This window comes from Accipiter gentilis, chromosome 32 (genome assembly GCF_929443795.1).
Source record: "Accipiter gentilis chromosome 32, bAccGen1.1, whole genome shotgun sequence".
Taxonomy (NCBI): domain Eukaryota; kingdom Metazoa; phylum Chordata; class Aves; order Accipitriformes; family Accipitridae; genus Astur; species Astur gentilis.
This window is the reverse complement of record NC_064911.1, coordinates 10,562,161-10,588,897: the sequence shown is the minus strand read 5'-3', so window position 1 is coordinate 10,588,897 and position 26,737 is coordinate 10,562,161. Positions and strand designations below refer to the sequence as shown.

At 37.5% G+C, this 26,737-nt stretch overlaps 1 protein-coding gene across 17 annotated transcripts in view; it reads left to right on the top strand.

Annotated features, from left to right (window-relative positions):
* Positions 1 to 26,737, top strand: part of KDM6A (lysine demethylase 6A) — a 168,517-nt gene that overhangs the window by 55,715 nt on the left and 86,065 nt on the right. For all 17 annotated transcript variants that reach the window (XM_049834990.1, XM_049834997.1, XM_049834992.1 and 14 more), the window contains exon 5: positions 25,546 to 25,604. In XM_049834990.1, the coding sequence (XP_049690947.1) occupies positions 25,546 to 25,604 (59 nt within the window). The remainder of the gene's footprint in view (positions 1 to 25,545; positions 25,605 to 26,737) is intronic.

The window sequence follows — 26,737 nt, the reverse complement described above, 5'->3', positions numbered from 1 at the left end:
GGTTTGAAACCAGACAGGAACAGTCTTACAAACTTAGGGAGCATATCTTGAATTACTTACTGTGGTGCAGTGCAAATTTATGTGGTTGAAATAAGTGTCCTGTATGGTTTTTGTTTTATAAATAGAAAACTTCTAGAAGGATTGTGAGAGATTTTACGTTGCTTTGGGTATAGTTTGGCCTCCTTACGTAGTATTTTCAGTCTCTGCTACTTTGGGTTTTTACTGTTGCATGGGGTTGGTAATTGAGCATTGTTTTCATGCATTGTTCATTATATGATATTCATTCTACAATTAATCTTTTTTTTTCTCCTTTCATGCAGAAAAGCGTTTTACGATTATTTTTTTTTCTGATGGTCTGAATTTTTTACCAGGTGGTTTTCTGTCAGGATTTTGTGGATAGGTTGTTTTGTTGGTAATACAGTAAGCATTTCGTTGATCCTATGGAACAAAAAGAGAAAGAAAAAACATTTTAGTAAAGAGATTCTGAATATATGTTATAGTGACAGAAGTAAAGGTGAAAGGTTAGGAAGATGCTGTGTTTTGCCATTTACCAGACCAATGTTTCCTCTGTTCTGATGAGGTATTACTTCCTTTCAAAGAAGTAGTACATGTACAGATAGTTTTGAAAGAGCCACATATTCCTAAACAGATCACTTTTTGCAGTAATGTGTTTGGGTACCCAGAGATCAACATAAAATGTGCTGCAAAATAACTGAGTTTCTGCAATTTTTGTTCTACACAGGCACTATGGTACCTTAACTCAGCATTTAAAGAAAAGTATTTGACTTGAAATCTCACAAAGTAAATTCCTTGGATAAAAGCTGAGATAACTTCATAGAGTTCTTGCATTCAAGTAGTTTTCCTCAATGTTTCTTTTTATGTGCCTATGCTAAAATAAATCTCCCTTCTGTGCAATGTACCTCATTCCGATTTCTTTTTAAAACTCCCCTATGTCAACATGTTTGGGGAGGTGAGGAGGACTGTGGGGGATGAATGGATAGGAAGGGCAGTTCAGGAGAGGGAGACAACAACTAGAACTGCAGTTTGTAGATTTTTAATGTTACTGAGAAAATAAAGATACCAAGTGTATGTGTCTGCCACGGTTATCGGTTTTGACATATTCTGAGGAGGCAGGATTAGAAGCTCAGCAAGGAGTAAGATATTCCTGATCTTATCCAAACATGATGGCAGATATCTGGCACCTGGAAAAAGTTATTTTAATCATCTCATGTGGTTGTATTATAATACAGTTGATCATACTGAACTCTTTTATATAATGTCTGGTTTCACGTAGGGCTGTCGTAACAGAAATTTCAGTATATGAGTGAATTGAGTCTGTGTAAGTGTAAAACATCTGGATCTGTTGATTTGACGTGGTTCCCAGGGGAGGAGAGACCTAGAAACCTTCTTCCACAGATGCGGTGCTGCAAGAGCTTTCATTGCTCACTAGAGTGGTTCCTGGGAGGGTTTTACAGAAGAGCCTGTCCCGTACTCTGATTAGATCTCCTCTGCTTTGCATGATACTGCTACTGCAGCCCCTATGTGGTTTGATAAGCTTGATTAAAATATACTTGTTATCTTTTCGGGTAGGTCACTGTTCACATATTGTCAGTCAGAAGTAGTGTGCGTGTAGTTGTTGCAACACAGATGTTGAATAAAACTTTTTGGTACGGGTGTACTAGGTAGCAGCAAGCTCCCATATGCTAATTCTCTGCAGTGTTTCTGTGTTCCATCTATTATTGGCATCTCTGTGGTGGGGGAATGAATACGTAGCTTTCTAGACAGGATTTTAGTCAAATCCAGGGTATTGTGGACAAGTTACAAGGAGCTTTTGAAGAAAGCACTGCCGTTGTACCTTATCCTGAGTGTGTTAATTCATCAGAGAAGCATCCTGTCTGTCTTCAAGGATTTTTATAAAGACTGTGTTTCATTGGAGTAACAGAGGGTACACAGATACTTAAACATTTCTACCTGTATGTGAATAAGTTCGAGGATTGCCAGGGTACAGTATTTAGAAATGCACCTAAGTGAACCTTAAAATGATGGAAGTTACTGTGAAAACGAGTTACTTCTGTATCATGGAAGACTATTTGCTGTGGACTAGGATGCTAGAACTTAGATCAAGGATGCCTTAAAAAGAAAAGAAACCTGAATTTATTCAGTTATACTCAGCTGTAGTATTCTTTATAGAGAAGTGCTTGGAGTCGATCAGTCGGAAAACCTGAATGTTCCTTGAAATGTTTGAGGAACACTTAATTACTGAGTTATATCCTCCGACATGGATTTGGAGATAGACTTCTTGTTAGCTGTTGACTTTGGCTGCAGAGTTGCCTAGAAAAACAGTAAATCTGTCAGGCACTCTTTCATCATTGTTATGAAAATGGTCCTAATCAACTTTCTTTTTAATAAAGATTTCATTTATGTGGTCAGGGTGAAAACATAAAAGAGGTTTAGTAAACCCCAAGGAGGATTTTCAAAGACCTACTTCTGTGTTCCAGTGGATTTTAAGACTATCTGGGTACAAGTATGGTACAAACTTACAAATTTACAGTTGCAAGGCTATACTGTAGAAGGTTGAATTGGTCTAGTTTAAAAAAAAAAGGAAATTGAAGGAGGGGAAATAAATCCCATAGTTCTTTTGCAGCAAGGTGAGGTGTTGGTCTAGTTCTGGAAAGCAGCTGTTTGGTACTCCCTGCCTGTGTTTACTGGACATTAGAACTACTGTCCGAGTTCAAACATTTACCTCAGACCATCTTCACATTTGTCTCTTAAAATAAACAATTCTTAGAAATATAATTATGGCTATTTGTTTGCAAATAACAGAATTTTTTCTTGCTTTTCTCAGATGGTCTTTATAAAACTGAGGAGAATCCAAAACCATGCAGAGGTATTAAAAAACCAAACCCCCTAAAATTCTCTTTTAGAAAGCCCAGGAAAATGCAGCTCTGTGTGTGTGTGTGCTAGTCATGAAAGAAGGATGTGATCTTAGTCTATGCCGAGTTGTTGGTTTGGTACAGAAAGCGGTTTTATAATGTTCCTTGTTATGTAGACCTAAGGTGTAATTTACTACTAGGTAATTTTTTACAATGCTGTTTTATAATTAAACCTATGTAGAAATGTTACTAGGAGTATTCTAAACCTTATGGCTAAAACACTTTCAATTAGTAAGGCTTTTTTTCCCAAAGAACTAAAGTAACAAAAGACCGTGAGTGTTTGTTTTCAGATGTGACATGTTGCTTGCTTTAATGTTTTTATACAGCTTCTTTTCATCTCTCTACCTTTTCTGTTTTCATAGGCCAAATGTCTCTTATGGTATGTTTTCTTAATGCTATAAAATAGGAATTTTTTCTTTTTTTTTTTAAAAATCAATGCTTTAATTTTGTATGTTTTGCTGTCTCTTTTTCTCCAGACTGTAAGTCTATTTCCCCCTTTTTAAATAGTTGGACAAAAAGCAATTACTAGACATATTGATAACAGCAAATAAGAGAACATTTTGCACCTTAGAGGATCTGTTACAAGACAATAATTTTCCACTTCATTGACTCACAACTGTTTTATTTTCTGCAGTAACCTCAAAATACCAAGTAATGTTTTTAGACAGAATTCATCAAAACTTCCATTATTTTTTTAATTAGATATAAATGCTTAGTTTAACTGAAACAATACAGTGGTATGGGATCAGTAGAAATTGCTGGAGCAGACACCTTCCTGAAATGAAAGTTGGAGAAGGCAGTGGGATGACTTGTGAACGCTGCTTTTTATTCAAGCCCTTAGTTTTTTGGAACTTTTTTTTTTTAAGAAAATGGATAACCCATATAAGGAGACAGATTTCCCCATAAGAATACTCAGATAGCAAAATTTTAAAATGACACAAAAAGCCTTTAATATAAATTATTGCCACATAGCAACACAGTGCATGTACAGGAAAGGCAAAAAGACAGTAACAGTCCCTTTGATCAGAGGAGATCAGAGAAGCATTTAGAAGACTTGATCAGGAGAGAAAGTTTCAAAAAATTCTAAATGAAGGTGAAATTTGCTGAGATTAAGGACACTATGGAAGGAATTGGGAGATACAGTAGGTGACCTAAAGGTAGGTAAGGTGAAAGCCTGCAATTCAGAGTATATTTGTAAAATAAAATCAAATTGATAGGGTAGGAATAGAACAAAGAGAAATTTCAGAGAAAATGGAGAATCAGAAAGTGAAAAAATAAAAACAGAAATTGAATAAAGATTCAGTGGCTCTGGAAGACATTGAGAAGGGAGATATTAATACCTTCTATGTGCTCTTCTGTCTGCAAATATAATGTTCATCAGTGCAGCACATGGGATTCTATACCACCCCTCACTTTTGACTAAAACAGTTTTTAGATTGCAGTCCTTTCACTAGAAGGATTTTGACAAAGACATTCTGGTCATGTTCTGAGAAGGTACAAAATATAACTGTTTCAAGACCTATTGTAGACTAAGAAGGAGAGAGAAGCATGATATCATTATGTTATGGAACAGCAAATACAAAATAGAGATAAGTTTGAAAGGAACGTCCTAATTTTTAACTACTGAAGACAATAGGTCATTGTAATGGAGATAAAAAGCATTTTTATGTGATTTAATGGGAAATGTATTTTCAGGAGACTGTGTTGTGGAAAGCAATCTGGAAATACAGTCTGAGTTTGATAGAGCATGGTAATATAGGATGGCAAACAATTATGTCCAGAAAAAGATGATGAGAAGAGGGGAAGGAGAAGGCTGAAGAAAATAAAAACTGTAAGACTGACTGAACAAATAAGATGAGGAAGAGGAAAGTGTGGTTAGAGGAAGAATCATAGGGAGTGGGGGAAGGAAAATTGTAGCCCTGCTGAGAATTTGAATGTAAGGAAAATGAGAAAAGTAAAACATACTTTAAGGCTAAGAGCATATGGGGAGAAGGGAGGAAGGTATATATAGAATAATACAGAAGTGGATTGTGGGAGGTCTGAAATGAGACTTTTGCTAGCTTTCTCTCCAACAGCAACCTCTGTGTCATAAATTCACCAGGCATGGTGGGAGAGAGATTTAAAAAAAAATAAAAATCCAAGGAAGATGGTAACTGTTCAGGTGAGGAGCATAGTATCACTCTCCAAGGACCAGGATGTATTCTGTTTTGAGGAAGGCAGAAGGGCAGAAGAAGGTAGAATGTGAGGCACTGAGGATCACTTGGGGAGCTAGATAAGTAGATAATAAAAATTCAGTATGTTTAGAGTGGAGGAAATTACAGTAATGGGGCTTCAGCTGATAAAAATGAACTTTCTGTCCTGAACTTGCTGCAGAGTCCATGGCAAGGGGAGGAGTGAGTTAAGATGACAGAAAATCCTCTCTTATTAATTAAACAATGAAGATTTTTAATGTATGTAGCTATTACTGCAGCTGGTGATAACAATTTTCTGTCACAAAAGAAAGGGTTTTACAGGAAATTGGGAACAAAGGATCTAGCAATTGCACAAAGTCTTTTACTGAACTGCTGTTGAAAAATACCTGAGGACATATTTTCCATAATACTTAATTTTTTGGGGTACAGTGGGTAAAAGTGAGTAATTCTGTTGGTGAAAACTTTTTACTTGGATCCTAATGTATTCTGACAACACAAAAGGGGGTGGGAGGAAGCCGATACATCATCATCAAAGGTAATTTTAAAGAAAAACTAGTAAAAAAAACTGTAACAAAGCCCATAGCTAGCAGTATCTGTTTCTCCAAATATTTTTATAAAGGTTATTAATACATTTGGATCATGAACTGTCCCTTCAGTATGTCAAGATGGATAGAAATTGCACATGAGAAGATATTTGTAAAGCTAAAGAAGTTGTTAAAAGAACAAGACCGAAGAGAAATTTGGAGTATGAAGACTGCTGAATTGAAGGGCTAAATTTATGAATTGTGCACCATATAATCTCTCTTTTGTGTCAGAATGCTTGGTAGCTTTGGTAACACTGTAAATGAGGTTATTTCAGCATCCCATAGGTGTGATCAGTTAGCGTGATTACTCAGTGATGTTAAAAAATTGGGGTTCTTAAATGTTTATGAAGACTAACTAGAATTCTGCCTCTTAAGGGTATTAGAATTATGTGTATGCTCTCAAAATATTTCAGAGAAAATTAATAATAAAGAGAGACTCTGGAATGCTGGAAAGGTAATGATGATTGTGTAACCAATAACACTTGGTCATCTATAAAATACACAAAAAATAGAGCAAAAGAATAACTGTATTTGGGTTTCAGAAAAAGATCTTTTAATATTGGATGCCAAAAAAAATGTTATTTCTTGTAAATCTGTAAAGCAGACAAGTTGAAAGAAGTATACATTTTTTCCCTAAACTGTTGTTAAATGAATGCCACCTAGAAAGATTAAGGAGAAAATGTATTTCATGCTGTTAATTAGCATAAAGCACAACTGATCCCTAGTTTAGAAAAGAGGATACATTTATCCAGATATTTCTTAAAGGGTAATAAATCTTAAGAGTTACAGTTTTAGGTTTTGTGCGTTCTGGAGTGTGTGTGTCTAAAATTCTGTCCCTCTGTCAGCTAAAACACAGAGAATTCTTAGGATAGAGAAAGAAGCAGATACTGGTTTTTACTGTTGTTAATGCAGACAAATAATGCAGCAATTTTGTGTACAGTACAATTTGTACAAGATTCTAATAATTAACCCTTCATTTGATGATTTTTCTAATGAAATTATGACAGGAGGGCATATTCTCTCTCCTTGAAAGGAATCAAGAGTTAGGTGTAAAATCTTAAGAATGGGTCTGACAAATTTAATAAATTTTGACATGTTGCCTTTGAACTCCAGATAAATTTGATAAATTGCCTTTTTTTATGTCTCTGTTAATTGTCATCATACAAGCCAAAGGAATTCTCCTCTGCACATATCAACCATGTACCTCTTTGGGTCACAACAAGTATTAGGTCTTTTTAGGGAGCATGTATGTTCCTATGTGATTAGAAATATTTTGCATTTGCACTAAATTAGGAAAAAGTTCTTATTTCAATGTTTGCAGTTTGAATTTTTTCAGTGTATATACATTCATTAAGCCACTTATCCCTTTTAATCAATGGATTTATAAGAACTCAAACCCTGGCAAATCTGTAATACACTCAGAATACTAATGGTAAAAGAGGAAAGAATGTGCGTTGGAGAGAAACTTTGCTTAGGTCAGGAGAAGAAGACAAGACAGAATCTCAGAGGAAACACTCACCCCTCACCCTAGACATGGTATCAGTTTCCAAACTATTCATAACATTTTCTAATGGTGATGCTTCACCCTGGAAATTCGGCAGGAATGTTCTTCTTGTCCCCCTGTATGTGTGATCTCTGTCTAGAAGTCCAAATACACTGGGTGGAAATAACGTAAGTATCGTCAGGATTGATGGAAAAGTCTCTTCAGAAAAGCTTTTTATGCATGTTGAATTCTCCTATTGCTGAAGTTCCCTTTGTGCAGAATAAAAACCTGTCATCCTTCATCTACTAGCACTTAGAATAATGGCATGCTTCGTTTCTTCAGTCCCTGTGATGAGAATGTACAATGCTGAAATACGAGACATGCTGAAGTGTGACAGTGGAGACATGCATCAATTCAGATTGTTTGGAGAGAGGCGTATTTAGTTGAGTAGAACAGTTCTGACTTGAACAGAGGACATGTCTTCAGTAGGCAAGAATATTATTTGAATGTTGATAATACTGAATGACCAAATGTTTCTTTTTCTAAGTATAGACAACTATATTGACAATGCATGTGGTACTTGCTTTTTCAAAAGTATTCTGTTGTTTGCAGAAACCACAGTAATGGTACAGTTACTTCATACTCCATACGATTGCTCTCTCATTACATGGAAAAGGTTAAAACAAAACACAGCACCCTATTTTTCTTATTTGTAGTTTGTAGATTCCTGTTTGATCATAAGCTATAAGTAGATACTGTGTCTCATTAATGAGTGGCATTTCTTTTCTTCAGAAAGGAATCTTTTACATTTTAAGGTTCTTTCTTTCAAAGAGGAAATATTTGCTTAGTTTTAGAAACAAAGAATTGTTTTCTGAGTTTTTGAATTTGCTTTCTCCAGATCTGACATTTCAGTTCTAGTTTTGTAAATACTTTTTCAAGCACATACCTAATTAAGATATTCTGCTGTATTGCTTCCTCCTTTTCCCAGGGATACAGATTCAGTCTTTTCTGTATGGTGGGGGTGGGCGGGGGAGAAGTGGTTGAAGTGTGAGTGGATCTAATACAAGTAGATGGAGAAGGTAGCAGGTGAGAGGATGGGAGACATACAGCTTGGGGTCTCTTAAAGAGTCTGTGAGTAGCTTGTGTGAGGCTAGTAAGCTCATGCTTTGAAGAAAAGGCAAATAATTTAAATGTTTTTAGAGCAGTGTTTGAGCATGATTTTTCTCTGCTCTGTGAAGCACCCTTACAAGGATGAGTCTTTAGAGGAGAAATAGAAAGCAGTTTTGCTTCTTGTGTTTACTTGCATAAAGGTGTAGCAAGAAGTAATCTCTGGTGTCTGCTTGCCTTCGTGGAGTGCATCAAGTGAGATCAGTGGTTGAAACCAGAGTGCTCTCCTTGAAGGGAGGCCAGATGCTGAAAAAATACTGGAGATTCAAATGCTAAAGCATACAAACAGCAAACAAACAAAACCTTTGAATTTAGATCATTTCAAGCAAAACTATTCCTAAATGTATGCTGAGAAGCTCTGCAGCTACCTAGAAAACCTGTAGCTAATCATCTGTTCCCATGCAGCTTGAAAGTTTGTAGTAAGTAGATAGGGATTTACCAGCATTCAGAACAATCTGGGGAAATACTAGCTTGTCACCCGCAGTGACTTCTCTGGGCTGCTATGTTCAAATTATTTGGCACTAATTTCTAAGTCACTGTGCAGTATCATTTTGTTTTGTAGAAGTTATCCCTCCCAATTTCTAAGGAATAACTCAGAACTTCTATCCCTCATGCTGTGTCATTTTTGTCATCTCATTTGCCAGAGGAATGGGACTGATGAGAGATGAAACATCTCTGATATGAGAGAAGTAACAGTCAGTTAGGGATCTTTCACCCTGTGTTCTTCTTTGCTGGCCTAGTCTTTGTTCTGCAAGGCCAAAAAGTTCCTCAATTAAATCTTATCTGGTGTTACCAGCCAAAATAAATGTAGATATCTTTCCTGGTTTCCTCATTCAGTCTGTCTTTCTGGATAAGGTTTTCACTTAGTGTTTTTCTTATTGCAGGCATTGTTCTAGCCTCTTCTTTCTGAATTCTCAGGGTCATCAGAAAAAACAGCAATAAAACTGTATTACCAGACATCGTAACTATACTGATGCTGTGTAACGTGTTTAAAAGTATTTCAGGTATTGTTTTTCTTTCCTCCAGAAGAGGATTGGGATCCATTTCATGTGTTTACCTGTTGGACTCTGATTGTTGGCATCAGACACAGATCCATTCCCAGCTATCTTAATGATATAATCAGAACTTTGTGAACTTTCTCTGAAAACAAGCAAGCTGAAGAATCTGATTCCAATCCTGGTAAACACTGTAGAAGGGGAGATGAATCAAACAGGATCGGAGGGGGGGGGGCAGAGGCAGAGAGAAAAAAAGAAGAGAGGGATTCAGTCATATGTGCAGTTAGCTTGAACTTTGTTTTTGGAAAGGAACGAGGAAGATAAACTGATTATCATTCCAAATGACTATTTTCATTATAGCTAAGGGATGAAAACCCATAGTGGTGACAGAGAAGAGGAAATCTCTTTAAATGAGACTAGTGCTGGTGATGATATTTTCTGTTGTGTTGTCAGCTGCAGCAAGAAGTTCGTGCTTACTGCATCTTCCAGAGGTTTTCGTATCACTGGTTGTGTAGAAAGTTACATCAGTTTTGCAGAATGCTACAGACTCGCAATGTTTTAATGGTTTCAAAAAGCAGCTGGACTAATTCAGGGAAGAAAAATCCATTAAGAGCAATTAAATATGAAGACATTTTGTCTGGCTTTAGAAACCTCTGAACCACAAATCACTGGAGGTTCAGAGGGTATTCTTGTTAGCGGAAGGCTTAAAATAATGATAGAAAAGTGAATGAAGTTACCCCTAGCAGTAACTTCAACAGCAACATTTTAAAAGTTAAATGTTACTGCTGAATTGTAGGATAGCCTGCCCCCTCCCTCCAGGATCACCTACTTGGAGTTATGTTTCCATGTAGTTACATAGTCTTTACCTTTTGGAGAGGAAGGATGATTTTCTGATGAAATGTGATCATTGGATGTTGTTTAGAGCAGAATTACTCTGTGGAGCTACACAAGAATTTCAGTACACTTTATCCTGTTCTCTCTCTCTCTGAAATCCATAAAAATATAATAACATAAATGAAATCATCCATCTAGTTCATAATGGAGCATTATAACCCTGTCTCAATTTTGTTTCTGATCTCAAAATCTAGGCAAACAGAGCCCTCTATCTGCCTGAAACTTGTAAATAAGTTCTGAAGAAAAGCTCATCTTGAAGGCACTTCCACTTCACTCAGACAATATGTCTCTCAGAGGAATGTCAGCCTTTTTCTTTCCTAAACTTTCTTCCATGTGCATTGATGTCAAAAGAATTCCTTGGGAGTCTGTCCTCAATCATGATGGCTGTAACACTGGCTTTTAGAGAAAGAGAACATGTAGGTACTCCTTGCTGGTGAATTTTACTGACCTGGGTTTTGAGTAAAGAGAAAACCGATGCAAACAGATGATGAATGTCACTTCTGAGTTCAAGACAAACCCAGATGAGTGATGCCACTGGAAGGCAACTAGTCTTGAAATGAGTATGAATATTAAGTGATGCCTTGGAAAAATAATACAAAATAAAAATGGCTCTAAAGGAATACAGTTGGTATTTTGAATTTTTTAAAATGCTGCTGTTCAATGGTTTTGCTAATTCTGGTATTTTACATAGACATGTAACTCCAAATTCATGTGGCATCTTTCTGTGTTCCCTATTAGCTGACCCCTCAATCAAGCTAACCCTTGATTTTTATTCTTTTCCTGGGATTCTAGTTTTAGTTATATCTTTTTAGTCTTACAGCCCGTACACGGAAACTGGGAGATGTTGTGTGCGTCTCAAGATATTTTGGTGATGCATATTCAGGGAGCAAGTACTAGGGGTAGGACTTTGATTTGTTACTTGGCTGGAACACAGTGAATTGCTGAGGTACTGGAGCACTGTCTTGAAGCACTGCTCCATTCCATGGTGACTCATCTGTTTTGGCTGTGAAAAGAAAGTGGTCAACAGTTTTGTAATTATTGGGAAGAATGTGATCAGCCATGTCGACAAAGGATTACTTTGTCATAAGTGGAACAAGGTTTTCCGTCTCCGTGCTGTGTCAGTCAAGTGTGACATAAACAGCGGTTCATTGGTCTGGGTTATAAAACTGATATAAATCCAGAAGTGTACCTCTTCTCCTGAGTTACTTTGCTAGACTTTGCTTTTAGAAATGGAGAATGAAGGCTGAGTGGCCATGTGTAAGAAAATTTAAGACAAGGATCTCATGAAGCCAAGTTAACTCAAAGTTCCTGGTATAGAAACTCCCACTCATTTAAATACAAGTAAATAAAGTAGGATTTTCTATTTTCTTTCTTTCACCCCCTGCATGTTCCACAGACAGCAGAGTTCTCAAGAGGGTTTGGGGTGCGTTGTTAGCCTGAGGATTCTCTTTGTTTTACTGAAGAGGATCTGAATTTTAGGCCTGAAAAGTATTTATTAGAGGCCAGTAACACAGTGAAGGCACTAAACAGGGTTAAAAATGATTGAGAGGCATAGCTATCATTCTGTGAAATTGTGAAGTAGAATATATCTACCAGTTGATACAGAATGTTAAACAAATATAGCGTGGACTTCCTAAAGCACATCCTAAAGTGAATGTGTTTGTATTTATGAAAAGGATCAAATGTAATTTTGAAAGCACGTTAAAAAGAGGGAAGTGTTCTACAAAACTTCTTATCACAGAATCATGGAATAGTTTGGGTTGGAAGGGACCTTCATCTAATTCCAACCCCCTGGCCATGGGCAAGGACACCTTCCACTAGACCAGGTTGCTCAAAGCCCCATCCAACCTGGCCTTGAACACTGCCAGGGATGGGACATCCACAACCCTTCTGGGCAACCTGTTCCAGTGCCTCAGCACCCTCACAGTGAAGAATTTCTTCCTTACATCTAATCTGCGTCTACCCTCTTTCAGTTTAAAGCCATTACCCCTTGTCCTATCACTACATGCCCTTCCAAAAAGTCCCTCTCCAGCTCCCTTTAGGTACTGGAAGGCTGCTCTAAGGTCTCCCCAGAGCCTTCTCTTCTCCAGGCTGAACAACCCCAACTCTCTCAGCCTGTCCTCATAGGAGAGGTGCTCCAGCCCTCTGATCATCTTCGTGGCCCTCCTCTGGACTCGCTCCAACAGGTCCATGTCCTTCTTATGTTGGGGTCCCCATAGTTGAATGCAGCACTCCAGGTGGGGTCTCACCAGAGTGGAGTAGAGGGGGAGGATCACCTCCCTTGACCTGCTGGTCATGCTTCTTATGATGCAGCCCAGGATATGGTTGGCTTTCTGGGCTGCAAGCGCACGTTGCTGCGTCACGTTGAGCTTCTCATCAACCAACACCCCCAAGTCTTTCTCCTCGGGGCTGCTCTCAATCTATTCGTCGCCCAGCCTGTATTTGTGCTTCCGCAAAGCATCAAGCACAGATTAAACTTTCCAGAAAATGAGTTCATGTCCTTTCCTCTTCCCTGACATTGATCGTGAGGAGACCTTTTAAAGGCTCCATGCCTGTCATATTCCTGATCCATCAGAGCAGGCCTTCAATGGCTATGGTCTGTCTCCCAAGGAGTAAATTTTTTTTTATGTTGGGAGTTCTTCCTAGCAGACCAGTACTTAAGTACCCTTAATTAACTCACATGGTCTTCCCACGTTAGTATTCGTTCTCCCATATATTTGAGACAGGTTTTTTCTTCAGTTAAGCAAAGTACTGTAGAAGGTATTGATAATTTCAAGGTAGGATATTTATGCTGGCCCATTTTGAGATCTGCTAGGTGACCACAAGCCCATGAGGACAGGTTTATGAAGCTGCCTACATCGTTGTCTTCATGCCTTAGAACTATCTTTGTCTTTCTGTGGGTGTAATTTACTTCATTTTTGATCATTGAAGAATGATCCTGTTTATGGAAATTTCACTGTAATAGATAACTGGACCTCAAGACTATGTTGAAGAAAGCTGTAAGGTTTTTTGAAAATGTTAAATAAGAAAGTAGAGAGATTCAGATTACACTGGAGGGGAATTGCATATTCAGAAAAGATGGGAAGTAGCATACAGGGTATAAGTTTAAGCAGTCCTTAATGTTCTCTGAAGTGTTAGGAAATTGTTGTTAATTGTGTCTGTGGGGGGAATACATCTTTGATCTAGGAAAATAAATCTGAATTTATGTACATTAGTGTCATATGGAAGAGTTGTAAATGTGGGGCTGGTATTAAATATTTTTAATTATTTTAATGAACTGAAAGTGAATACTGGTATTCTAAAATACAAGATAAATTTAGTATGTTGAATGGTAGAAATTTAGAAGTACAAAAAAAGATTATGGCGAATTAAGATAGCAGGTGGAATTTCATATGGTATGTTGAGATTTTTAAATTGAAGTATTTGAAACTATTTGTTTCCATCATCTTACGTATACATAGCTGATGGTGTTCAGGAAACTGACCTGAGTATCAGGAAAAAGTAGGGAGGATGAAGAAAAAGTTTGAAGCCCAAACAATATTTAGTTTAATAAAGAACAGTATAGAAGCCTATACTGGAAAGCATGGTCTTATATAAAAGATAAGTATAGTTCAACTTGAAATTTTGCTGGAATCCTCCTCTCAAATGTAGAACAGCAGAATGAAATTTCACATAGGTGATAAAAGTATATCCAAGAACTGTTTGCAGGGGAGACAGACAGGAAGGAGGGTGAATTAACACATACCATGTATATGGGTTAGAAAGTAATTCTGCTGGCTTTTATTACAAGAGTAAGGGGGTATCTACTCACACTGAGGAGCAGCAATTATAATGTAAAATTAATTTGTGGAACTCAACTTAGCAAGTTAGCTTTAAATAAGAGCTCCCTAGAGTCTTGCAAAAGGATGTCAAATTAACAGAGGAGGAGAAAATCCCCATGCTATGGCATTGGTTAATTGGCCCTCTTCTGTGCTGTCTTCTCTCCTCCAGGCTATCGGCTAACTGCATAAGCAATGGAATTTAGGAATAAACTGCCCCAGAGGAGAAGATTTTAAAACTACCAACTTTGAGAGATTTCTTATAACCTTTCCTTGTAAGATAAAGTTATAGGCAGAACTGAGGAGAGACTAGGGGATTTAAAAACGTTCAGGTTCCTGATTCAGGACAGTTGTGAAGTTTCCATCTGCAGTTTTTCAGAGTTAATTTTTCAGAAGTTAAACCTTTGATGGAAGTAATTAAGTAACATCAGGTACAGAAGCAGTGATATAATGGTAAGAAGAAGAGGGATTAGTGAGGGAAAGAGCTGAGCTCTGGAGCAGGTGATGAAAGCTAAGTAGAGCAGTATAGAATTAGCAGAGAAGAGATGGTGGAGAGTGAAAGAAGTGTCCTGTCATTTGGCTTGTTCTTGTTTTTTATTTTCTTTCTTTGTTTTGCCTTTAGAAATTGAAGGCTCTTAAACTCACTAGTATATATATTCACGGAGTGGGCTGAAAATTTACTGATGTACAGTTTTCTGTTAAGAAATTCTGATTTGATGGAATTGAAATACGCTGTGGGAATGGTTGGTGGGCTGCCCAGCTGCTTTGCTTTGCTTTTGGCTGCTGGCCATCTTGTCTGCTCCCCCAGCTGCCTGTCATGTGGGCCTGCTGCCTTGTCTGTTGTAGCCTATTTTAAGTATTTGTACATTCTAACAAATAAAACAGCAAATCACCAATTAGAACACCAATTAGTGATTACTACTAAACCAACTACAGTCTTAATTGAAAAATCATTTTCAGTAATAATTGATTGATATCTGACTAGCAACCATTAATCAATGATCTTGCATTTTGATACTTAAAACAATTAAACCTTTAAAAAATTAACACATTTTTATTTTAGTATTTGATATATTCATGACAGTACATAAAACTATACCATTGTGCTGGTCAATATGCTATTTTCCAGTAGCATTTTCCATTTTCAGATGTTTCTGACCAATGTAAAAATAAAGTCAAAATTGAAGTGACCAGTGAGATGCTTCTTTTCTAAAGCTGATACTCAGAATTTTGTTCCAGATGTGGGATTGTGTTCAGTTTGCAGTTTACAGAACAAACTGGTTTTATGCTAGAGCTAATGAAGCCTGGGTAGCGATGGGCTGGTGTCTTGTCCTTTCACACCTCCTGTTCTACCTTCTCCCACTTCTCTTTGTAAGCACGCGTGAACTGGAATTCCTCTGGTTTTCCTAGTGAAGCATCCTGAATGACATGTTGTTTCCTATGACATCTCTGAGCAGGAAAAGCACATGCTTGTTTTAAATCTCTGCTAATGGGCTAAGTGTCTATTCCCAAAGAGAGAGAGTAATTAAACTCTTGTCTTTCTGAAAGCAGGCCTTGATTCGGGGACTCTTTATCCAGCAGGTGTTTTCAGTGACATTCCTCAAGATTTTAATCTTTGAGATGTCTTGCTTTCTGTAAAATTCATTTGAAGGCAGCTAACAGGTTCAAGAGTTATTCAGCTGTAAAGAACAACATACAACATTCTTAAGGAACTTGGTTAAAAATTCAACTTAAAATTTTTCCATTAGGCAGAGTTCCAAATTCAGCTTGGTTCTAGTTACTGCCCAGCACCATGTGGCTTAAGATTCAAGGGAACAGCCGTAAACAGTTTTGCCCCTTAATTTTTGTGATTGTTTTCCATTGTTTTTTACTGGTTTGCTTGTGTGTATTTGAATCACTTTGTAGTCATTCATGCCTTAGTGTATTCAGCTTGTCCACTCCCATTTTATGTAGAGTGCCTCAGGTAGAGCGAGCAGCTGCGTAATTAATGATATTAAGTCTTTTTTCCAACACAGCAGTGATTCTCCAACAGTGAGAAACTGACAGGGAAATAATGGGGCTACTTGTAAACTCAGTGGGATTCCTATCTTTGCTGGAAAGGGTTGGGAAAATGGTGAATCAAGAACGTAAAATTCCATACTAGTAGTTCTTTTTCATAAAATGTTTTGAAGATGATGGGTATAAATAGTGATGATCACTTGCCGTATAAAAGGGAATAAAACATTTCAATAAACCGTCCAAATGTCATCTTCCAAAAAAGATGTTTCAGTAATGTTTGTGTGTATACATGAACAGACATTAATTTCTGTAATTTGATTGAAAACCTTTGTGAAGACATGTAATAATTTTTGTTAGGTTAGCATATCTAGCTGGAAAAAGAGAGCAAGCCAAATCCTTTAATAGGTATGAAATAAGAGCAGGAGTCATCAAAGAAAAACAGAGGTTGAGAAGAACTGCTCTGTGTTTAATTTGCTTGTGCTGGTCAATATTGGGGCCCCACCTCAAGGGTATGGACAAAATAAAATAAGGAAGTGCCTACAGGACAGCATTATGGGGGAATCTCTCTTACCTTTTCTGGGAAATCAGCAGAAATGGGTGTCTCTGAAGTTCTTGTACACAAATGGATGCAGCATGGGGAAAAAATAAGGGGAGGAGCTAGAGGTTCATATACAATAGCAGCGTTATGATCTCACTGGGATCACAGAAGTGCAGTGCTATAGCTGAGGCAGCTGGAGTGCTGCGATGGATGGGTACAGACTGTTCAGGAAGGACAGGCTGGGAGGATGAAGAGACGGAGAAGCCCTTTACGAAAGAGCAGTTAGAATGCATGGAGCCCTGCTTTTGGACAGTTGAGAAGTCAGTTGAGAGATTATGGGTCAGGATTAGTGGATGACCAATGTGGGTGATGTGCTTGGTTGTCTGCTACAGACCACCTGGTCAAGACATAGTAGATGAGGCCTTCTTCCAAAAACTGGAAGAAGCATTGCATTTGCAGACACTGGTCCTAATAGTGGGCTTAGCCATACTGTTACCTGCTGGCAGGGCAACGTGATAGGGTACAAGCAATCCAGGAGGTTTCTGAAGTATGTTGATAACAAGTTCCTGACACAACTGATGGAGAAGACAACAAAGGGAGACGGTCTGCTCATCTCACACTTCCAAACATGGAAGAACTGGTTCCAAGTGTGAAGGCTGAGGGCAACGTTGGCTGCAGGGACTGTGAAATGATGGAGTCCAGGATCCTGAGAAAAGGGAACAAGGCAAATAGTAGAACCAAACCCGTGGACTTAGGAGACCTTGCTCTGCTCAGTGATCAGCTTGGAAGAATCCCTTGGACATGGCCCTGGAGGAAGAGGGGTCCATGAGAGTTTGTTAATTTTCAAGAATAACTTTCTCCAAGCTCAAGAACAGTCCATCCTGACTTGCCAAAAGTTAGATAAAAAGGAAGTGAATCCTGCATGGATGAACAAGATGTTCCTGACAAAACTCAGGCATAAAAAGGAAGCCATACAAGAGGTAGAAGGAAGGATAGATGACTCAGGAGAAATATAGAGACATTGTCCAAGCATTTAGGGATCGCATAAGGAAAGCCAAAGCCCACATGAAGTTGAATTTGGCAAGGGATGTGAAGGGCAACAAGAACGGCTTCTACAAGTATATCAGCAGCAGAAGGCAGATGAAAGAATATTCACGTCTGCTGCTGGATGGGGCAGGTAACAAAGGGCGTGGAAAACACCAAGGTACTTAATGACTTCTTTGCCTTGGTCTTCAATGGTAGGACTTGCCTTCAGGATTCTAAGACCCGTGAAGCTGGTGGAAAACTCTGGACCCAGGAAGACTTGCTGTGAATAGAGGAGGATCAAGTTTGGGAACATTTAAACAGACTGGGTATCTACAAGTCCCTGGGTCCTGATGGGATACATCAATGAGTGCTGAGGGAGCTTGGAACAAGGGCTTGGAACATCTTTCATACAAGGAGAGGAGGCTAAGAGAGCTGAGGTTGTTCAGCCTGGAGAAGAGAGTGCTCAGGGGCATCTTACCAGGGTGTACAGATACCTGATGCAGGAAGTAACGAAGACAGAGCTAGGCTCTTCTCAGTGGTGGCTAGTGAAAGAAGGAAAGGCAGTGGGCACAAATTGAAAACATGAAATTCCTTTTAAACACAGGAATTTTTTTTTTTGTAGTTGTGAAGGTGATTGAACAATGGAGGAGGTTGCCCTGAGAGTTTGTGGAGCCTCTATCCTTGGAGGCATTCAAAACCCAACTGGACATCTCCCGCAAAACCTGCTGTAGTTGACGCTTCCTTGAGCAGAGGGTTGAACTAGATGATCTCCAGAGAGATAATGTCTATGTTTTGTGCAAACCTTGGGTATATTGGTTTAGTTATGAAGCATCTAGTCTCAAAAACGGCTTTGCATTTGGGATCAGGAGTGTTTCTTTAAATCATGTATCATACAGAATAAATTAGAAACTTTGTGATTGTTAACAGCATTCAGGGAATCTGTAGGGAAAGTATTAAATTTGGTTAGATGAATTGTCTCTAAGAAATGTCTTTCAAGGTGAATTTAATCTTCATGTGTTGCACAACAGCTTTGCTCACTTGATTTGTTTCAGAAAAATAGTTTTCTGTTAAAACACTTAAATTATTGAAAATATTTGTAACAAGTGGAAAATGAAGATGTTTACATCAAGTGAAATTTTATAAGCTTCAGTGGAAGGCACATACGTCAGATACCCATAGCAACAATCACTAGACATTTGCTTGGCTGTTTGTTCTTATGAGAAATTTGAGGAGGTACACTAGTTGATCAGTATTCCATTTTGCAAAGGACCTAAATTTACTTACGGATAATGGAAGACCCAGTTTACAAAACTGCATATATTCCATCGTTAATGAAGAGGTTTTGAGTTATTTAATGTTGCTTTATCATTTTGTCTTTTATATTAAATTGCGCCCTATAAAGCAATTGTGGCACAGTGTATTACTCAAGGGGTATTGAAATGATTAATGTATCCTAAATTAGTTACTGTATGGGGTTTTTGGTAATTCACTAGTAGTCTTGTCTTCATGTACCCTGTCCTTCCCTGTGTGACAAGAAGGTTTTTTACAGATAGTGCTGGAAAGCTGCTTGATGGACAGTGGGGGAGCTAGGCTCCATCTTCAGCTTGTTTAACCAGGTTTTGCCATATGTGTCTTAGTCTCTAAGTGAAAGCGGTGGGGACAGCAGTGTTTCAGAGAAGTTGAAAGAGTTGTGTTCATTCACAGGGGAGCTATAGGAAAATGCAGCTCTGGCGGTCGAGTTGCAAAGGCTGTGGACAAATGCACTGTCTTTCCTAAAGAGGAGATGAGAAGGGAGCAGGATGGGGAGGAGGGTGTAATGATTCAAAGATAGGTACCACTTAGAAGGGGGGGGGGGGGGGGGGGGGAACCTTTTTTATTTTTTTACTTTGTGGAAGGTGTGGGAATTTTGTTTATTTGGTTTTTACTTTGTTTTGTTTTGGTTTTTTCTGCTTTACCTTCTTAAGAACTGTTCTGTGAAAGGAAAAAAACGGAAAGTATTTTTTATGAATTAAGAAAGATATGTTAGCCAGTTTTCTTCTACAAAGAGTAGGTGTATTTTGGCAATACTTAGTCTCTGAAAAATTAACTTCGTAAAGACAAGAAATTACTTTGTAGTTACTTACCAAGTTGTCACATATAATTAATCTATTTGATAGAAGGAATTCACAGGAATAATGATGTTTATATATTAATTGCTTTCACGTGGCTGCTGGGATGCAGGCACACACCCAGTAACAATTTTTTGACAATGTATTGTGATTATTGCTCAAGAAGAAGGGTTATTCAGGCATGTTATATATAGCTGTATATTAAAGATCCTGTATAAACCTAATGATTTTTCAGGTACAAAAAAATTTCTTGAAGACCTTGAAGAAGCCAAAACTAATGATACTAATTTGTAATACACCCTTACAGGGATCTTGGTATTTTTGCAGGTTTTGGGAATGTGTAGAACATGTAGATAAGTAGCTCTCTTTTTCATATTTTTACAAATCTAAAAAAACTTCATTTGAACCCTCACCCCTTTCTCCTGAACACTTATAATCTTTGTGACTGGAACTGGTAGAGCTTGTCAGCTCCCAAAGGCATAAACCTCTTTATGCACAAGAGACGGCATGAAATTTTTTATGCAGTACATACTCTCCAGGGAGCTGTTGTTATATAGTGAGTAGTGTCAGGAGGAAATATTAGGCACCACCATAGTGTCAAAACTTCATCTTTCATTTTTTCAGTAAAGAAATAAACATATTCACACATTTGAACACAAAAACTGTTCTTTTGCTTTGAACAGGTGGCTGAGAGACCCTGTGACCGCAGGATGTAACATAAACTGTAAAACCTTGTTTTCCTAGTTAGGTTTTCTGAAGAGCAGTGGCCCCCTGCCCATATGTGTCTTCTGTAGCCTGGTGTGACGTGAGCTGGACTGCAGGTTCTGCTGGAACTTGGGCAGCTGTGGAAGGGGCGTTGAGAGTCCTGCTGGAAGCAATTTTAATATGTCATCAAAGACTTTCTGATTCCTGGAAGTAATAAGCAAATGAAAAATGGTAACTGGTCTCATACGGGTGCTGAACCTCATCTTTTTTCCAGTTTTCCTTCAGACTTCTATCATCCAACTGCATGGGGACTTAGTTTTGTTTTTTTTCTTTCATAGTATGGTGGGATACACTCTGATTTCTGTCTAAATATGATAAACTTTTTACTAAAATAAAGGGATTATTTTACCCACGTCTAGCCCTGCCCCTCAGAGCCATACAAAAGAAATGGTGTATTTGCCTATGTGTCTCACTGGTTTAAGACCTGCATGGAGAAGGCTGACAGGCAGGCTATGATGTTCTTTCTTGTTTTTATCTATCTTGTACTGACCCACAGAAGTTGATTTCTCTCAAGTCAAACATTTATATGTGGCTTAGGAGGCAATAAAATATTGTATTTTGGTTTTGTTTCTTTTTTTAATCTAGGTTGCCTGTTTAAATCTTTAGGATTTCACTCTGAAAAGTCATTGTAGGTTTGATATACATTTTGTTGGTAGCAGTGTAGACTTAAAGAGCTTTTACTTATTTTGCTTATATTCCCCTCTTTCACTTGTGCTAATGCAGTTGTTGGGGGGCTGATGGGGGGGCACACTGAACTTGGCTGGGAAACTGATCCAGTTAAAAATAATCCTTTTTTATCTGGATATTAATAACTCAGATCAGTTCTGGCATCCAGTTGGCTGTAGTACTCTACAAATGATTGTATCAGCGAAAATGAGAGGCAGTGTTAGGGAATGTTTCTGAATCAGCAATGCTACGAAACTATGGCAAAAACTGTTCTTTTTAATTTTTAAGTTGCAAGATCCCGACCGGATGCTGCCCCGAGGCCACTTTGACTCTTTAGTGTCTTTTTCTACTCTTGACTTTCTAGAAGTGCCTCCCGAACAGATTTTCATTTGCAAGCATAACTTCTTTGTATATTCATGTGTTTATAAAACACAAATTCGGAGTTGGTAACAGGGTTTTAACTGCTCGTGGCAGATAAGCACGTTACTGGTAAAAAATATCTGGACCCAGATGTGGTAGCTATACATTCCTAGAGTCAGTCCAAGATGGCCATTTGTAAGTCTGAATGTGAGTATGACCACTTGTTACACAGGACAGGTGCATTTTTCTGACCCTGTGTTTATCGATAAAAGTGTAACTGTGATGGTCTAGTCTACGTCTTTCTGCTGGAACCTCTGGCTGCTTGCTTGAAGATGGAGAAATGGCTAGAGAACAGAGCACATGAACTGCTGGGGATCTGTTTCCACCTGCTGCTTCAAAGAGACTGTAAACCAGTTATTTGGGTTAATACAGAAGGTCTGCGAGATGGGTGGAGCTTTCCTCATTGGTTAATTTAATTTTTTTCTTGATTGCTTAAAACAAACAAGACCAAAAAGTCTTCAACATTCATCTCAGTTACATAAAAAGGTACATACAGGTATATTTTGCCTACTGATTTACCTATCAATAAAATACTGTGGCTTCTACAATTCGTAAAATTTATTTGAAATGTTGCTCAGCATTAAATAGTGCATTTAAGTAGCAGAATACACAATATAAACTTGACAATCTGCTTAAATTGCATAAGCGTGTAAAATGGAAAGAGATATTTGAGCCATCTAGTGGTTGGTATGAAACATTTTAACATTTTTTGATAGTTTGTAGAAAGTGTAAATGATATCGGCTTGGAAATAGTATTTCTAATTTGTCTGTTTTTAATAGCATTGCTGTAGAATGAAAAAACCCAGACATTCAACTTCAAATTTGAGGTACAGTCTGTTACGGTTTGCAGCTTTTTTTCAATTTACTGTAGATTTTAGTGAAGAGAGAGATCTGATAACATAAAAATTACATTAGAAGTTAGTAGCCAAAGAGTGAGTTTTGTTAGCATGAGATCCTTGGAAATTGTGAATGTCGTTAAGAAGTTCAAGGAAAGGATTCTAATAAGATAATTTTGTTCTCTACTTATTTCTGAAAAATCTTTGGAGGGAAAAAGGTGGGCTTGTATTCTACCTCACCAGCTATTTATAGCAGGATTCTGAATAGCAGGGATTAAATTATAAGATTAATCTTTACTGGAAAACATGGGATGGATATTTTTTGTGGTAAACTTGTCCAAATCAAAGTAACAGAAGCAACAGAAAACATATTTCTTAAGATGGGGTGTGTTCTTGGTAAACAGAGTCACAGAATCTTATGATGTTAAGAAAAAGGACATTTTGTAGGTGAAAATTTCATATAATTATCCCTCTTGGTCCTGATATGCATTATGCTGTTTTAGCCTTTCATATTGGCTGTTGCCAATAGGAACTTGGCTGCACGTTGAACATGATGGTATTCTGCAATACAGGCAGAAAAGTTAGTTGCTGAAATAATGAACTTTGTGTGCATCTCACCTTGAATTAATTATTTGTAGGAAAATACTGCATACATTGAAACAGTGTAGTATGTTTCAGTCCTTGTGAAAGTCCCATCCAGGTTCAAATGCAGACTAAAAGATATTTTTTAATCTTTATTAAGGCACATCTAAATCAACAAGCAGTACTAATGGTGTTACATACAGTTAGAGCTGTAGTATTTCAGGACGGATGAATACAATCCATACTGAAATTTCAGAATTTGCCCCTTTACATTTTGAAGTGTTACAGACTCTTAAATCTTGCCCAGTTTTTTTATTGAGAGGATAGTGGCAGCTTAACAGATTTTTAAGGTCAATCTCAAATGCTTTGCAAGGTCAAATAACAATGAGAGAAAAATGGGGAAAACCAGTCACAGAACAAAGGACAGAGCAGTAATGGTTGATTTGTATTTTACTGGGGTGGGGACGGCCTGAAAGCTTCATGTGAACTTGATGTGTTAATTACATTTGGACAAATCACTTGCATCTTGGTCCTGTTGTGCCTCGAAAGTTGATTATTATTAACCCTTTGCATCAAAGTACCAGCTAGATTAATCTTCTGTATCTGTAACTCATTTGGACTGTGAATTCTAATAGGTTTCAGAAGAGGAAATTAAATTCTTTGAAGATTGAAGAGGTTTTCTTTGTCTGGCATATTTTTGCTTGAATTTTGCAGTGTGGTGATGAAGGATTTTTGTTATTACTATTATTCCCCATCTTTATGATAATCTAGTCTTGATTGCAGTTGGTGGATCTCTGAGGTAACACTGGACAGTTTTGTTAAGTTCTGTTCTACAAATGAGCCTGACCCGAACACAGTAAAGGTGACTAGGGTGTGTGCTGTTCGTAGGCTTCCGTGTTGCACACATGAAAATCTCTCTATCTTACGTCTTCATTTAAAATTACTTCTAAATCAAGGCATTAGGTATGCTAGGGTTTTGAACTTGCCTTCTTTCCTAGTCTGTTGTTGCAAGACCACGCTTGGAAAACAAGAAATACATGGGTTATGGAATTAGAGATCTTTTATCTTTATGATGTCCATGTTGGGTTTTTTGTTCAATTAAACAGGAATGTGGTTTTCTGGTAGTATTAAAGCGTCATCTTTTATTGTTTATGTACTTCCCCCTCCGCTCCCCCTGTTAACATCTTCCAGTGCTCTGATTGCTGTAGTATCTGGTCACACCACAGCATTTTCTTGGAAGCTGTCCATTGCTGAAGCTATGATCCAGCTGTATTCATGAAAAGATCTTTGGCATTTCCGCTGGTTTTAATTTGCATTTAGAAGATGCAAATGAGGTATAATGAAATGGTAATATTGGGTCCTGTTTCTGATGAATGCTGCTCTTTGAATTGTGTTCTGGTTACGAGTTACTTTCTAGGAGAAATTTGGTTATACCTTTTATATTTGGATTGCGTTTAAGGCATAACTAGCATTCCTTTTGTGGAATTCCATAGAAATTAGACCTGTTGAAGAGTGTGTGCAACTGGAAGAGGGATTATCTTGAACTACAGTCTCTGACAATGCAAATTCCATCTCTTGTCCATGTGTCAGAACTTTGTGTTCTTTGGGATATATTCCTGGTCTCTCAAAACCAGAATTATACATAATAAAAGTCTAAAAATGTGTCATAGGCAGCATGTACATGTTGTTTCCTGTAAATAATGGAATAGCTCTGCTAAGTAGAAAACACTATGCTGTGGCATAACTTTTGAAAAGAAAAAGCAATTTGTTTATTTTTCCTAATTTAGGAAAAATGTAATAATTATTTGTAGAATTGGATAGTTGAACATTCATTAAACCTTCTTAGTAATGTCACTCTAGAAGCAAATCATACCTTTCTGTGAAAAGAAAATGAGGGGAAATGGGTTTCCAGAGGAGAATGTGGTGGTTTGGGTTTTTTTTTTCCCCTTCACCTTTTGCAAAGTAGGGAAATAGAAAATACAAATGTGATTAACGATGAAGAAATATGATTGTCTTAGGTTTGAAGCTGATGGTCTATATTTTTGGTATTCAGAAACCTGACATTTCCTTAAGCATATTTTCAGATTCATATAATTAATGTTCTACTTTAGACACTGAAATTAGTGTGTGTAGCTTTGCTTACTTTTATGTGAATATAAATTATTATGAATATGAAATGGTGTTTGGTCATAAAACAGTTCTTATTATATTAAATTACCAAAGACCTCTACTCTGTCATTTCCTTCCCTGCTGTTTTACAAGTAGAACAAAGCACGTCAGTTTCTCTCATGTAAAAGTACTTGAATGTTATTGTTGTTACTATTACTCCAGAAATATTTTGTGAAGAATCACTTTTTTTTTAAGTATCTAACTATCTTTTTATTCTTTCTTTTTGATTCTTCCTGTTCAATGTGAAATTTAAATAGGCTTATTTTATAATAGAAATAGAATGTCAAAGGATGAGTAAAATACTGAAAACTCATTCTTACAGCATATGGTTGTCTTATCTGGGTTTTAAACATTCTTTCTTTCCTTTACAGAATGCTGCCTTTTTATATGGCCTTGGTTTGGTCTACTTCCATTACAATGCCTTTCAATGGTAAGTTGGAATAAGCTAACAGTATCAGTATTGTGTGGTGCTTTATTGGTAGGTGCGTACTTCAACTTCAGTTCAGTGTGAGTGTACGATAGTTCAGGTTTTTTTATTATAGATAGAATGTTTGAAGACATACTGTCCTGAGTCACATATCTGACTTACGGTAACGTACCTGTGGCAACCACAGCTGTTGCTTGAAAAGGAAAGTACTTACAGGAGAAGAATTTTGGCACCCTATAAAATGATTCAGCAAGGGGGATGGAGCAGTTTGACTCAACAGGTTTCTGTGAATTGTTGTTATCAATAGTCTGTAGCCTGTGTTTGTTTGAAAGTGTGTTTACAAAAAACTTTTATTTTGGAAAAGAAGTGGCAAAGTGGGCTTATTTTAATTAGCTTGAAATTCAGTAAGTTTTACATAGCTGTATAACCTGAAAGTTTTGGACGTGAAAAGTAGTACACTGACTTGAATGAGAACGTTTAAAACTGATGTAAAAACTCAGAGTTAGAAAGAGTTGTAAATTCTGGCAGGGCTTTGGGGACTAAAAAGGGCTGCTGCTGGATATGAGGAGGAGGGTTGGTTTTCAGTTGGAGTTTTGGTTTTGCTTTATCACTGATGAGAGGAATGGTGAATGGAACAGACTCACTCACTGGGGTTCTGTTGAAAGGTCCTCAAACTTTCATTGGGGTTTATTTTTGCAGAGTTAATAATTAGTGGCATTGGAAACAAGTCAGAAAGGTGCATTGTTTAGGTCAGTCCTTTTTTACGCTCAGTGTGGAAACTTAATAAGTGTGACTTTACTACTTGATTGATTACTAAAAAGTTCATCATCTGACTGGACTAAGCATGACTGCAGTTAAGGAGGCAGGAAGTGATTACTGACTGATGGTTTGGAGCAATAGAGTGTGATTTCTGGCCCCCCCCCCCCCCCCCCCCCTTGTTTCTATGTATCTTTCTATGTATCTGTAAGACAAAAAAATCAGACTTTCCTCAGGATAATGTAGATAAGCTTTTATTCTTCAAATTAAGATAAGTTGGTTAAATCATGAGCTCAGAATCTGGATTTTTTTTATTTTTTTTTTTCCATCTTGCAACTTACTGCTTTCTTTATTGATAGTGAAATGAATGCAATTTATTA